Source organism: Histomonas meleagridis (genome assembly GCF_020186115.1).
Source record: "Histomonas meleagridis strain 2922-C6/04-10x chromosome Unknown contig_26, whole genome shotgun sequence".
NCBI classification, from domain to species: domain Eukaryota; phylum Parabasalia; order Tritrichomonadida; family Dientamoebidae; genus Histomonas; species Histomonas meleagridis.
Genome location: NW_027150837.1, coordinates 160,001 through 175,129, shown reverse-complemented (window position 1 = coordinate 175,129; position 15,129 = coordinate 160,001). Strand labels below are relative to the sequence as shown.

The following is a 15,129-nucleotide window of genomic DNA, read 5'->3' as shown; positions in this document are numbered from 1 at the left end:
GCTGTGAATGGAGTGGTACCTATGTGGTGCAGTGTAATAAATTTATAATTGCGAAAAAAAAGAAAAGCAAATCTTTTTTGAATATAAAAATTACAGAATTGAATAAATTTCCTTTTGAGTTTTTTTGATGCAATATTTAATTTCATACGTAAATAACAAAAGAATTGTATAAAATTCATAAATGAATCAGTAGGATAAATTCGAATTTGTAATTTTTGTTTATTATCCATTTTTATTTTATTGCTAACAAATAAATTATTTCAATCATTAAGGATAACATTTTACACACTCTTATCGATAAAAATTCAATTTTTAGAGGGTAAAAATGCAGTTAACATTAAAAATCCAAAAAATATCACTATAAATTGATTAAATTATTTTTGAACTGCATTTTAATTTATAACCATTGATCATCTTCACCAACAATAAAGTTATTAAATTCTTGATTAACTTCTTCAATTTGTTTATCTGATGAAGAATTATTAGAAATTTTTGAATGATTATTGGAAATTTGTTTTTTACCTTTTTGTATAACAAATATAATAATACCAATAATTAAAAGAACAGCTGCAATAGAACCACAAATAATACCAATTAATTCATTGTTGGAAATTTTTTGTGTTGCTTGAGTTTCATTTTGGTTAATTATTATATATAAATCAGAGTAAAAACTATAATATGTTATAAATTGTTGAATTGTATATTTATAATATATAAATTCAGATGAAGTAAATGTATAACTTGAATCAATAAATGTAATTAATAATGAATTTGATAAAAATGTATCAATAGTCAATGTTTGAGTAATAAATAAAGAATAAGTTAACGTTATTGAATATGAATATGATTCACTCAAACTGTTTAACATATTAAATGTATTCGATAAACCAAATGTATTTGAATTAGTAAATGTATTTGTTTGTATGAATGGAAATTGTTGAATGCATTCTCTAAGTACTGAACCTATAGACACCTTAAGGGTTCCAAACGCTGTGCTTTTATATGAATATGGTGTTGTGACAAATTCGACTGGCACATCTGAAAAAGCATTTGAACTTATATGTGGTGGGGAATAATAACCTTTGAAATATATACAGGAGAGATTGGGGCAATGGTGAAATGCATTGGATTCTATTGTTGTAACACATTCTCCGATTATAACACTTTTTAAATTATAACAATAAGAAAATGCATAACTTCCTATTGTTGTTACTGAATCTGGAATTATAATATTTGTTAATGAAGAACAAGAAGAAAATGCATAACTTCCTATTGTTGTTACTGAATCTGGAATTATAATATTTGTTAATGAAGAACAATAAAAAAATGCACCACTTCCTATTGTTGTTACTGAATTACCCATTTTAACTGTAACTAAAGAAGTCCATTGTTGAAAGGCATATGTTTGAAATAAATTTTACCCCAAATATAAATAAGCGTACTTGAAACATTAGATCGGAAAAACCCATTATAAATATGTTTTTTTAAAACAACGGGCGCAAATTGGCTTTGGTTAAAAATATGCCAGTGCTTTTGTTGATGGGACAAAAAAATTTTGAAAAAAATTTAAAAGTCATTTGTGCCAGAAGAAATCAAATTTTTGATATGAAAATATATCAACATTTCATGAAGAATATCGATATATTCAAAATTAGAAATATTTGAAAAAGTTATAAGGGTACGTGGGCAGGCATTTTAAACTGACATGTTAAATGAAAAGATTTTCAAATCATGGAGGAAAGGGCAAAAAATTGGAATTCTCACATTTTCGAATTTATTCCATTTAAAGAAACTCCAAGCATCCAACAGGAATTTATTCCTGATTATAAGTGGCAATTTCATGAAGCAGAAGTACTTATTGGAAAAAATGGAATAACGCCTGAAAAACGTAGAAAAGTTCGTGATGCATTGTTTGCACTTTACAAGCAAATTATTAAAACTAATTCGCCTCTTGCATATGATATCGCTAGAAATGTTGAAACTGACTTATTCAAAGAAAAAACAGAAACATATTACATGAACAAGTTCAATAAAAAGCGATCTGAACTCAAGCTCCTCATTCTATACTCACAAAAAATATAATGAAATTGCATACTTACTTTAAATTCTGGTACTAACTAATTGCAAAGTATGTCAATAGAGTTGCATGACTCCTGTTTAATGAGTAAGTTAATTGTTATGAATAACAGTTGTTAATCAACACAATATCAATATCATTATAAAAATACCATAAAATCACTTTTGAAAGTTCATTAAAATCAAATGAATGTCCACAATATTTGTTTGCATAAACGTTTATTCTTTAAATTGATTTTTTTAAAATACATCTCGAAAGGATTAATCCACACTACATAAATTGATATTAGTATCAGACTACTTTCTAAAAATAAAGCTTAGCTGCATACATTCAATGCCTCCTTAAATTCCATTTTCAAAATTATTTAGTATTTTGTATTCCCAACTTTCATTGTATACAATTTTAAATAAGTTTTAAGTTAATGCGAAATAGCTAAAATTGATATTTTGTAAGTGGGTCATTGTTAGCAATAACTAAAAATTTTCGAAATCCTATTAATTTTATTGGAATGTGTAATAATACGTGAATAGTTAGAAAAGGTTAAACGCCTTACTAAAACAAAAATTTTCTGATGTGTAAAAATGTGAAAAAATCTGATGTTTTCTGCAACGGTTAAACGATCGCTCTAGTGAACTTTTCAACGAATGAAAAAAGGAACAAAAATCGCACAACAAAATATCTTCTTATGAAACTATTTTAAGATAATTATAAACAATTATTTTGAAATTTGTTTGCTAGGTTTTTATTCGAATATATCTAATGTATTTTATAATATTTTTATTCTTCATTTTCAATTTAACATATTCAAATATCAACTTTTTCAGATTGACGAATTCGTACCAAAAATGATTTCGAACTTCACACTGACAGGTCTCATTGTAAGTTCTTTATCAAATTCTCCATACATGATAATGTCGTCAAGCTCACATAATCATCCGAAACTTCAAGTAACAAACTCAATATTTCGTAATCATTTTTCTAATTTTCTTCATATCAACTCAAATCTTTTTTCCGCCTCAATAAAGAAATCACAATTTACCGGCTTCCTCAGCTCTTGCATTGAGATTGAGCGAGCTGGTCGTATTGAAGCAGATTCCTCATTTGAAGTTAGAGCTACTTCATTTTTAAATAACACTACACCATTTAATGGAGGATGCATCAAAGTTTCCACTGATTCAACAGTTGATGTCAACATTAGTAATTGCGAATTTTCATATAATCAAGCAGGTGTTGGTGGAGCACTTTATATTCTTTCTCTTGGTAGCCTCAATATGGATGAGAACATGTTCCGTTATAACCATGCTGACACAGCATCACATGCCTTCATTTCGATTCCAAGTTTCTTTTCTGTTAATGACACATATGAATTTAGTCGTGGCACTGATTCCTCAATACTTTTCATTTCCAACCGCGATGTCACATATGTTATTTCGTTTAATGATTGTGATTTTTATCAGAATAATGCAACCATGGATTTTGCCAATTTAGAACAAAGTGACATAACATTCACCAGCTGTAACTTCATGAAGTATTCCGACCAAAATCTCACGCAATACCAAAACCAGTACTTCTTTGATAACACATCAACAAAAAGTGCCGAGTTTACACGCTGTCAATTTAACCAATACTATGTCGAAGGACCTGCAACAATCACTGTCGGGGAAATCGTAAGTTATTTAGAAGGGTCAGCAATGACAACAGATGCGGAAGCAATTAGATTAATACCAACACAATCTGCTACAGTAGAAGCAAATTGGAGATCAACCCCTGCAATATTCTCGGTTTGCTGTATGGTGTTCTTCTTTATAGTTTCGATAATTGGTATTATAATCGTTTCTTGCTCAAATAAGAATTATGGTAAACAACAACAGGTGTTGGACATAAGTGAAACTAAAGAAGACTGATTTTGATTAATAAAAGAATTCATGAAAATAGAATTTATTAATAAATTATTAAATTTGTATTCTTAAGCGAATACTTTCTTGAAAGAGAATTTTGGAGGATAAAGAATACGGTTATCGATCAAATGTCTCTGAAATTTGACATCATTTTCCGTTCGCGTTTTTTATGGCAAGAAACAAGAAAAAGAGCTCAAATAACTGCAGTTTCTATATTCAGCAATGCTGATGCCGAAGGTATCTTATAAGTAACCTGCAAAAGTCATGACTTTAATACAGAAAGCTACTTTTAAATTCACAAATTCTAAATCAACGAAGCTCATGAGTTAAAAAAATCATCTACACCAGTAGCATCGATTGGGTCATCCTCAAGAAGCTGAAGAGATTCGATTCTTCGATTTCTTTTGGTGTGGGTATAAAATCATTTGAAGGCTCAGTGTTACGATCATATTTGTAAACCAGGTCATCAGAAAAGATATATGCATCCATTTGTGTCGAGTTCATTTTTTGGTGAGGCCAACACTTAAATGGTGCACTTGCATCAAAATACGAAGTATTCTTCAGATGTGACTGATTTGAAGATCTAAGTGAAAGGAAATTGTTTGGTGTTCGATGACGATTTGATACCATTACGCCACGCATAGCTGTTGTTGCAGCTGTTTCACCGAGTTCTGGAATTTGCCAAGATTCTTTTAGCAGAACATCAGCTGTTGAAAAATTGTCAGCAGCTTCATAATAATCTTCCAATGACTGGTAAAACGAAAGAGAGTTTTCATATAACGAGTTAATCATATGACGCGGAGAACAATGCGAAATTTGAAGTATTTCTTCAGCCGACCGTTTATTTTTTATGTACAACACTTCACCAACCGCCTGGAAAAAAGTGAGCGAACCGTACTGGCCCGTAGTGAAGGTGTGAGAGAACTGGAGTGTGTTGACTGCAAGACGGATATCACCAGGGTTATCACATATTAATTCCTCTATTTGTTGGTTAGTTAATCTGATTCCTTCTGACCGTGATACATTTAGAAGAACCCGTTTTAAAACACTATGGGAAGCAGCAGGATAATTAAAGGTCATGCAATTGTTAACTGGTATCGATGAATTGGAAGAATCAACAATCCAGATTAATGGAAATAATCTCCTTTCATCTGTACTATACTTTTCAATTAGGTTTATGAAATGCTTTTTGCTATCATCTCAACTACAACGTTGTCTACTAATAAGACATGAAGGCTATTTGGATTTGTTACAAGTTGGGAATGTTCCAAAAAAGCTTCAAATTGTTTGACGAAAATTGGAACTTGACGATTTTTTGTTGTATCTTTTTCTTGGTAGTAGTCATCATCAGGTGAAAATGGAATTATATTATAATGATAATAATTACATACAACTTGTACTAATGTTGTTTTACCACATCCAACAGGACCAAATACTACAATGACTCGAGGGTAATTTGGGTATCCTGTGAAAGCATCTTTTAATCTTGTCATAAAATTTGTTGTTTGCGTTTTTTTAAAAATTGGAATATCGTTAAGATCTTTTGGGAAATACTTTGTAGTCCAAAGTTCTTGATTATTTTTCTTCAGAAGGTGCATAGCCAATTTATCTTGGCGGTGCATAAAAAGATTTTGCATCCATTTAACGTCTTCTGATAGTGAACCAATTAGACAATTGACTATGTCTGTTTGATAAAATAAATGAAGAAAATTAGCCCAAAGTCAAAATGGACATCAACAAATTTTACTGATGATATTTTTTGTGTTAGGATTTCACCTGAGAATGATTTTGTTGTTTGTACACTTTCATCAGGAAGTATTGGCTTATTAAGTTATTCAACTGGTCGTTTATCTTATCTACTTGAACATTCACCAGAGCATATTCCAGTAACATCTATTAGATTTATTCCAAAAAACCCAAAGAATTTTATCGCAGTTTCTTCTGATGGATTTATAAAAGAATGGAAAACTCATAATCCATCAGTCAATTGGTCAATACAAGAAAATAACAACATTAATTCACTTGATATTTCAATTAATAGTGATAAATTTGCAACCGCAGGATTAGATAAAATCGTTCGTCTCTATGATTATGAAACTAAAAGCGTTACAACAACTTTACAATATACCACTGACAAAGAAATAGCGCATACTAATCGAATATTTTCCATTAAGTTTGATCCAAATAACACAAATATTCTTTATTCAGGCGGATGGGATGATACAATACATGTATGGGATCTACGGATTGGGCAGTCAGTTCATTCTTTATATGGTGCACATATATGTGGTGATACAATTGACGTATGTAATCATTTATTACTTTCTGGAAGTTGGCGCATCAAAGAACAGATTCAAGTTTGGGATTTACGTACATTAAATTTACAAAAATCATTTAGTTGGCCAATCGATAGAAATTGTTTAATATATACAGCACAATTTCATTCAAGTGGTAAATATATTGTTTCAGGCGGAAGTAGCTCAAATGAAGTTTCAATAATTTCATTAGATACATTTGAAAATGTTTGTGAACCACTTCACTTCAACTCTTCTGTTTTCTCTATTTATACCAAAAACAATGATTTGGTTATTGGAACACAAAATAATGGAGTTCACATGTTTTCCCTCGAATAGGTGAACAGATACCTATCGTTCGAAACCGGTTTTGAAAAAATGAAGGTTTTGTATACTTTATAACAATTTGCCACAAACATTCCAAGTTCCTATCTGAAATTTTCACTTGAATTTCTTCTTCTTTTGCATTTAAATTTCTTAAATATCGAATACATAAATTTGCAGTATTTAATTTTGAAATATAAGATGATAATAAAAATTGAGAAACAAGAAGATTAAATGAATATGGAAAATGGTTGTCAAATAAATTTAAAGTTGACTGTACTAACTGTTCTATATTGTCTTCATTGATACTAAAAATGCCTTTTTCCAATTTTTGAATGGTTTGCATCGATGAAAGCATTAAATAAAAATGACACTTTTTATAACCGCTGAAGGAAAAATCAAACATAGTTATTGAATGTTAAAAATGCCATTTCATCTCAAAAATTTTCAGATACACCAGAGGGGATGACAATCTGTAATCTGTAAATTCTTAACTATCTATACCCTTTTGTTTTAAAAGTAATTTAACTATTTCTATATTCCCATTTTTAACTGCTAAATAAAGTGGTGTTTCAAATTATTAAAATATTCTTCAAATTATGAAAATATCTTCCAAATTATGAAAATATCTTCCAAATTATTGGGGTAAATTACAAATTATTAAAAGAAATCATAAATTATTAAAATAAAATTTAAATTATTAAAATAAATACAAAATTATAAAAATAAATAATTTTGGCATTAATATCAATTCCTTTTTGTTCTAAAAGTAATTTAACTATTTCTATATTTCCTGATTTAACTTCATATGGTAAAATAGTATTTGGAATCTGTTGATTTTCTATTATATTTTCCATTAAAAATGTATTTCCAGTTGTTGCAATTTCTTCAATAATCTTTGATTAATTTTTAGACCTTCTTGTTCTAAAAATGATAAAATTACATAATTATGATATTGAATACATAGAATTCCTAATTCAGTTAAATCTTTTATTTCAATAATTTTTTTGATAAATTTGATTTTTCAAATAGCACTTCAATGAATGGTTTGTTAAGAACTACAATTTTGAATTTAAATACTCATGGAAATAATGTTTTGGTTCAATATTATAACAGTGATGGAAATGATGATTGGAAAGAAATTCGAAATTCTTTGTTTATGATAGAAATATTAGATGAAAATCTGATTTTTGATATTAATGTTTAAATAAGTGAAAAAAATAAACTAGTAATGTCCAATTTTCTCGTAAATTTTATATTTTTTCTTATACTTTGATAATATTCTTAAATATGGAATTAATTTAAGATTTTGTTGAATATTTTTATGAGTTTGTGTTTTATATTATTTTTGATTAGTTGATACATTTTTTTTTAATGGTCAGAATTTTTTTGATTTTAAATTATTTAAGGTTGTAGAGTGGATACAACTAAAATTGAATACAAAATAAAGTTAATAATTTTACTTACTGTTTATTTTTTTGAGTTATGAGCTCAGAGAATTTGGTATTGTACATCCATTCGCAAAAGTAATTCTCCGATATTGAATACTTTACAAAAGTTTTGCAAAAGTAATTCTCTTATTTGCAAAAATTATTTTTTTTTTTTGCATAAGTAATTCTCCTTCAAAAATATTTTCATAAAAAAAAAAAAAAAAATCCAATTTGATAATAATCGATTTTATCAAAAAACCGAATTCCACAAAGGTTGATCGAATGACAAGATTCTACAGAAATATATATGATAATAATTATTCTAACAATGATGTAAATGCAAAAAAATCTAAAAAAACTTCAGTTTTTGAATAAAAATTAACGGTTAAGAAAAATTTCGAACTAAAATATGAATACTTGGTTTTTAGGTTTAGGAATAACTTAGAGTAAAATTTTGTCTTCTTAATTTAATTCTTTTTCGCATGGTAAATAAATTCTTTTTCGTTTCAAACTCAATTAATATATCAAAGTTCAAGAATAAACCTGTTCTAATATATCCACTTTTTAAATGTGAATTCTATTAAAAACGATCAAAAGTGTAGCCGATTTTTTAGAACAAGTTTATTTTTTGATATTTTTTTCGTCTCATTTTAAAAATTCATTCTGACTATATTATCATTAACCTCAAATTTCACTCAAATAAAAGAATAAGGGCAAATTATTTTTATTTGGTAGGTGAATTATTTCAGAAAAAAGGAGAATTAATTTTTCCAAAAAAGAGAATTACTTTTGCAAACGACTGTAGACGAAAAAGATTCGATTATTGCTGTTGTGATACACTAAACACTTGTTTTCATCATTATTATCCAATTTTTCAGGTCATACCCATAAAAAAGACATGTTTTCTCAAGAATGACAATATAGAATATCACCAAATTTAATTAAAAATATCAAAATCTATTGCATAGTTTATTATGTTCAAAAATTAAATAAAAATTAAATGGAGTACTATCTATAATTTATATATATGTATTGATTTGATTTCAAATTTGGCTAAGATATTTCCTTGAAAAATTAAGATTAGTGAAAGGCTTATCTATGAACTATAATTCAATGATTTTTTTGGAAATAATTATATCATTCCAATTTTATAAAGCTTTCAATAACCATAATAAAATATTTAAAAAAGACAAAAAGACGTTAAGTTACTTCACCTACATAGAGTCACTGGAAAAACCCCATTAAATGAAGTATTCGCATATAACACTAAAAACAAACTTTCCAATTAGATGTTAGTTCATTGGTTTTAGCGTTGGAGGGGTCAATATTAAGTCTTCAATCCCTTGATTCAATCCGGGTGGTTTTTGATTTTTTTAATTTTTTTCAATTTTTTCGAAAAATTTTATTATTTCCCATAAAAAATGCATTTTTCTTCATAAAATAACTTACACCATAATATATCATGTAATGGTCCCTAGAATATAACATTTTGGATATTTTTTAAAAAAAAAGCGAAATTTTCATCAAAAAAAAATTGTGCAAAGACATTGAAAATATTGAATACTGATATTTGAATACTTTACTAAATTTAGTGTTGTAATGTGTGTGAACGTTTATTCCAAAAAAACGGATGAATTCACATCACATTACATTCAACCAGATAAATACTCAATTATTGTTTCACTGCATTATTCAAAAGAAAATAATCTGGTCATTGCAGTGGCAAATGACGGCGGAATAAGGTTCATACCATTTTCTCTAAGAGAAAAATAAGCCTTAGGGGAAACACGAACTATTTATGTTTATATAAACTAGATTAAAATTGTTTTTTTAAATATAATTGGTTTAAAATAACAAAAGATAATTGTTTGAAATTTGCTCTGCCGGTAAGCTATTGCACCTTAGTTTTTTCTGCTAATCAATATTAAAATTTAAGTCATTATTTTAGTTTTGATAAAAGTTAATGATTTTGTATATTATTAATTCTTGATTTACTTGTGCATAACTACATACAACAAAACTAATGATAAACAACAGTTAATACTATATATTAAACTCGACTTGCGATTTCCACCCATCGTATATAGCGATCATCCTACGATCTTGATATTATGAATATATAATATATATACATAGTTTCATCTATGATTAATAATGAATTAAGAATAATATCTTGATCTACTAAGAAATTAAAAATTCGGAAATAATTTGGAAAATGATGAAATATTACTTATTATATTTGATTATATGAAATCTTGATATTAAATTCTTTTCGAATCTATCGAAAATATTAATAAGCTCAAAAAAATTCAAATATATTGATGGCATATTCATGTAATTGTCGTATATAAGTTATTTTCGATAGGTGAATGCACATTCGGCCATATATTGGTACAAACGATACAAAACTTTTTAACGATAACTTTTTTAAATATTGTAACAGTTTTTTTATTATTGAATTTTTATATAATGATCATTTTTACATATTCTAGAATAAAATATCTGAGATATTTTACATATTCTTCTAGAATACATCAATATCGCCTCATTGACGATTTCGTTATCGGAAACGATATAAGATAATTGTGTGATTTTTATTCGTCCTACTATTCAAATTTGACTATAACCCCCTTGGATCTTGAACTATATGAATTAATCGAAGATTAACTTTCTTTTTTTAACCTGGGATTCTATTTTTGTATTAGCCACCTTTGTTGTAATCTTGAAGATTTTAAAATTAAATTGGTTGATTAATTTCTATTCAAATCCAAATTATTTTATATAGAAATCAGAATACACATTTAAAAACTGAATAAAAACTTGTTTGAAAATGAAAACAAATCGCACGTGAAGCAAAAGATGCCACGCTCAATGATGTCTTCAAGATTAGAAATAATTTTACTATTAAATTCAGGAAAAAGCATAAGCGAAATCAGCAAAATTACAGGAAGAATGTTAATAAGAAAAATTAAAAAGCAAATTGAACTTGGTATAAATGTTTTTGAATATCAGAATAATATAGGTGCACCAAGAAAGAGAACACCTGCTCTTGAAGCGGAAGTAATTCGATTGACAATACAAGATAGAAGGGCAGGACTTAATAGAATAGCCAATAGTATTAACTTAGAAGAAAGATTTCAAAATATTAGCAAAAGTACGGTTGCAAATATACTTCACGATAATAAATTTCAATATTTGCCACCAAGAGTTACCTTTTTCTTAAATGAAAAACAAAAGCAAAATCGTCTTGATTTTGCTAATTATCATTTAACTAATAATACAGATTGGAGGTCTGTATTATTTACTGATGAACCAATGTTTGTTTGTGGTCCAAATCGTAGATGGCTATGGAGAAAAAGGAGAAATAGATGAAAATATTTATATAGCTGAAAAGAAATATCCTCAAAAGGTTATGGTATTTGGCGGAATTTCATATAAATATAATACACCATTAATTTCAGTTAATGCTATTAATCATGAAAGATATATAAAAGATTGTATAATGAGATCACAACTCATTGAGGGGATGAATGATGCCTACGGTCCATATAATTGGAAATTGATGCAAGATGGTGCATCAATCCATACTTACGATGTCACAATTAATTATCTGCGTGAATAATGTTAGATTCTGGAAGGGTGGCCAGCAAATGAACCCATCGAAAATCTCTGGGCAATAATGAAAGATGGGGTGGAGCAAGTTGAGCCCAGTGATGCCGAAACCCTTACCCAGGTGGTTTTTGATGTGTAGAATAGCTTAGAAGTCCCTACAATTCAAAATTTAATCGACTCTGTTCCTGAACGACTTCACTCATTTGTTTTAAAAGGAGGTGCTCAAACAGGTTATTGAAAAAGCTAAGTAAACCTTTCTAAAAAAGATCAAGCCACTACTATGTTCTTAAAAAGTTGAATTAATCCTGAGGAATTCAAAAAAAAAAAAAAAAAATATTATTTTATATGAGAAATTGTTTGCAGCACCGTGTGCTTGACAGAAACAAGCACCCTCTTTCAAAAATTAAATAAAACATATAATTTGAATATTATCAAAAACCTCAAAACTATGACTGATATTTTCGATTATTCTTTTAGAAATGGAAATTAACTTAATATCTAGCATCAAGGCATCAAATATTAACACTGAAATCAAAATGCGTGGTGTTATTGTTAGGATTAGCAACGTAACGAAGAATAAATTCAGATTACAAGAATATGATACCAATTCAAATGATTTTCCGAAATGCATCCTCTGTTCGTATGACAAACTAGTTGATATAGAAATTAACATAGAAGACTATGTTGAAGTTGATGGAATTGTTAAATTGAATTTAAAAATAAATTTCCTTTTATGTTGAGGTGAAGAGTGTGAAAATTATTACTAAAGAAGAAGCAGATATTCACCTTATTACAAAAATAAATTCGTTTTTTAACCCAAATAATTTACAAATTTCAATTGATGATACAATGTCGGGTATTGTTGAAATATTATCAAAAAAAGCTTGTGAAGAAGGTTTTAAGTTAGTTCGAAAAAGATCAATTAAAGAACAACGATTAACATTATTTTGCAATCAGCATACAAATTATGGAAAAAATGATGATTTAAATAGTGGATGCGAGTTTAAAATAAGAATTGGCTAATATATAATTGATAATAAAAGAAAATACCATGTTACAAGTTTCAATTTACATCACAATCATTATCTTAATCCATTTATATATGCTCATTTAGCATTAGATGATAAAATTAAAAAATCAATATGCAATATGCTAGATATTGGGATTAAACCTAATAAAGTTTTACAATTTATTTCTATTCAATATGGGGTTACATTGTCTCGAGAACAAATTAATAGTATTTATCCTAAAAATAAAAAATTAAAATGTCATAATAAATATGTAGAAACTCGTGATTTAATTGATTATTTGGATTCAATTGAAAAACAAACATTTGTTCTTCAGGATGTAGATGATGAAAATATTATTCATAGAAATACAGTTGCAACTTTCATCAAATATGAACTTCAAAACTTATTTGTATATTCTGATTCTTTTGCAATTGATCCAACATTTGCCAGTTTGACAACAAATTGATCTATTATTCCTCTAACAGTCATTGGACCTTATAGAAAAATTAGAAGTGCAGGTATAATTTTCACATATACGTTAAAAACCGAAATTTTTTATTGGATATTAAAATTAATATGCACTGAACTTCCAAGTGCAGGAATTTTACAAACAATTTGTTCTGATGATGATGTTGGTCTTGATGGAGCATTTACTTTGATACAAAATAGAGATGATAATGAGTTAGAAAAAAGATCAATAAAATACGGCGTGTTATTTGTTTTTGGCATTAAATGTCCGACTATATTCAATATTTAAATTCACAAAATCTCCCTGATGACCAAAAGTCTCATTTAATAAATATATTTCGATATATGGGAATGACAAGAAACAAATTCATTGCACTATCAATTTTTGAAGGATTAAAATCAATTTCTCAAATTTCTGAATATTTAAATGATAATGTATCAAAAAAGTTGAATTCAATATGCAAAAGTCTCACTTATAGTTCTACTCGGAATATTAATACTAGTTCAATTGCAGATTCATCAAATCGTCAACTAAAAAACATATTATCGAATAAAAAATTAAGTTTAAATAAGGTTCGTTTATTTATTACTGAATATCATCAACAATCATTAAATAAGAGGAAGTATATTAAAGGAGTAAAACCACATAAATTAAAAGAACCAAATGTAATTACAATTATGTCAAAATTAAATGTTTCTAAAGCAATTGCAGAAGCGATCGCAGGATCATGGAAAAAAACCAAAACATTAAAAGGAATGCTAATTTGTGATGATTATATATTTAATGAAGAATACACATTAAAAAATATAGAAAAATATTTTGAGATATTTAAGGTTCATGATTTAATCTGTAATTGCAATAAACAATTACAAGTTGGTATCCCATGTTCACATATAATTAATGTTCTAAAAATGAATAATTTAAGCGTAATAGATGATATTAAAATAGCAAACAGATGGGTACTAAATCAGCGAAACTTTATTTATCATCATGAAGGTTCAAAATCTTTTGAAGAAATCACTCATAGAATCACACATTTAAGTCCTCAAGAAAGATTTGTTTTACTTTGAGCAAAAAGAACACCATTATATGAATTGGCAAGTAGAAGTCAAAATAAATTCAAAAAAGCTATGACTTTTTTAGATTCTCTAGAAAAAGAATCAAATAATGGATCAATAGAACAGATTGCTACTGATGAAATAGGAATCAGAGCCGGAAGAGGTAGAATTCATAGAAATACGAAAAAAGTTGATCCGCGTCAATGTCTCATCTGTTCAAAGCCGCATAATACAAAAAAATGCCCCAGAAGAGGTGGAGTACTTAAATTTGTTCAAGAAGGTGGCTCAATCTTCGGATCAAAGCATTGTTCAATATGTAATCAAACTGGGCATAATTATAAAAAATGCAAAGCTAAATTAGCATGGTTAAAAGCTATTCGAAAGGGTGAACTCCCTCCAATTGAATAGATTTGTTATGCTTAATTTTATTTGTATTGTTTTTATTGAATATGATAATTTCGTTATTTTGTTAGCTTTACATAAATACGTTTATATCAGTACTGATACTTTTTCAAAGAGGGTGCTATTTGTTTATGAGCACCGTGTGCTCTGGAAATGTACCCATTTTATATTGTGTATATTTCTATTCAATTGTATCTATTTTTTGTTTGATGATATCGAGATAAATCCATTTTTTCATTTATGCTATCGGTAGAAAAGTATCAAACGGTTTACTCAAGTACGAACATTTTTTGACTGAAGTTTAACTCAGTAACTTTATGAACAAAAAGAACATTAACAAAGAAATCGCACAAGAAACATTAGATGTTTTGAAAGTTGGTTTCTATACATCACCTAATGGTCAAGTCCAAAATATCAAAGACCAAATTGAATATTCTATTGCAAAATTCTGTTCTTTATGATCCTGAATATAAGTCGCAATTACCACAATGTCCCAATAGAGCAGGAATCATTCAAGTTACTCAGGGAATCAACATTTTCAAGCATGTTATCGTT

General features: G+C 27.8%; 2 protein-coding genes across 2 annotated transcripts; both read left to right on the top strand.

Moving 5' to 3' along the window:
* Positions 1–2,922: 2,922 nt before the first annotated feature.
* GO595_004273 (uncharacterized protein) lies at positions 2,923–3,981 on the top strand (the record flags this gene model as incomplete). The annotated part of the gene is made up of 1 exon (XM_067917386.1): positions 2,923–3,981. One exon carries the CDS (start codon positions 2,923–2,925, stop codon positions 3,979–3,981), a length of 1,059 nt encoding a protein of 352 aa, XP_067775397.1.
* Positions 3,982–5,675: 1,694 nt separating this feature from the next.
* GO595_004272 (WD repeat protein) lies at positions 5,676–6,608 on the top strand (the record flags this gene model as incomplete). The annotated part of the gene is made up of 1 exon (XM_067917385.1): positions 5,676–6,608. One exon carries the CDS (start codon positions 5,676–5,678, stop codon positions 6,606–6,608), a length of 933 nt encoding a protein of 310 aa, XP_067775396.1.
* Between the last annotated feature and the right edge of the window lie 8,521 nt (positions 6,609–15,129).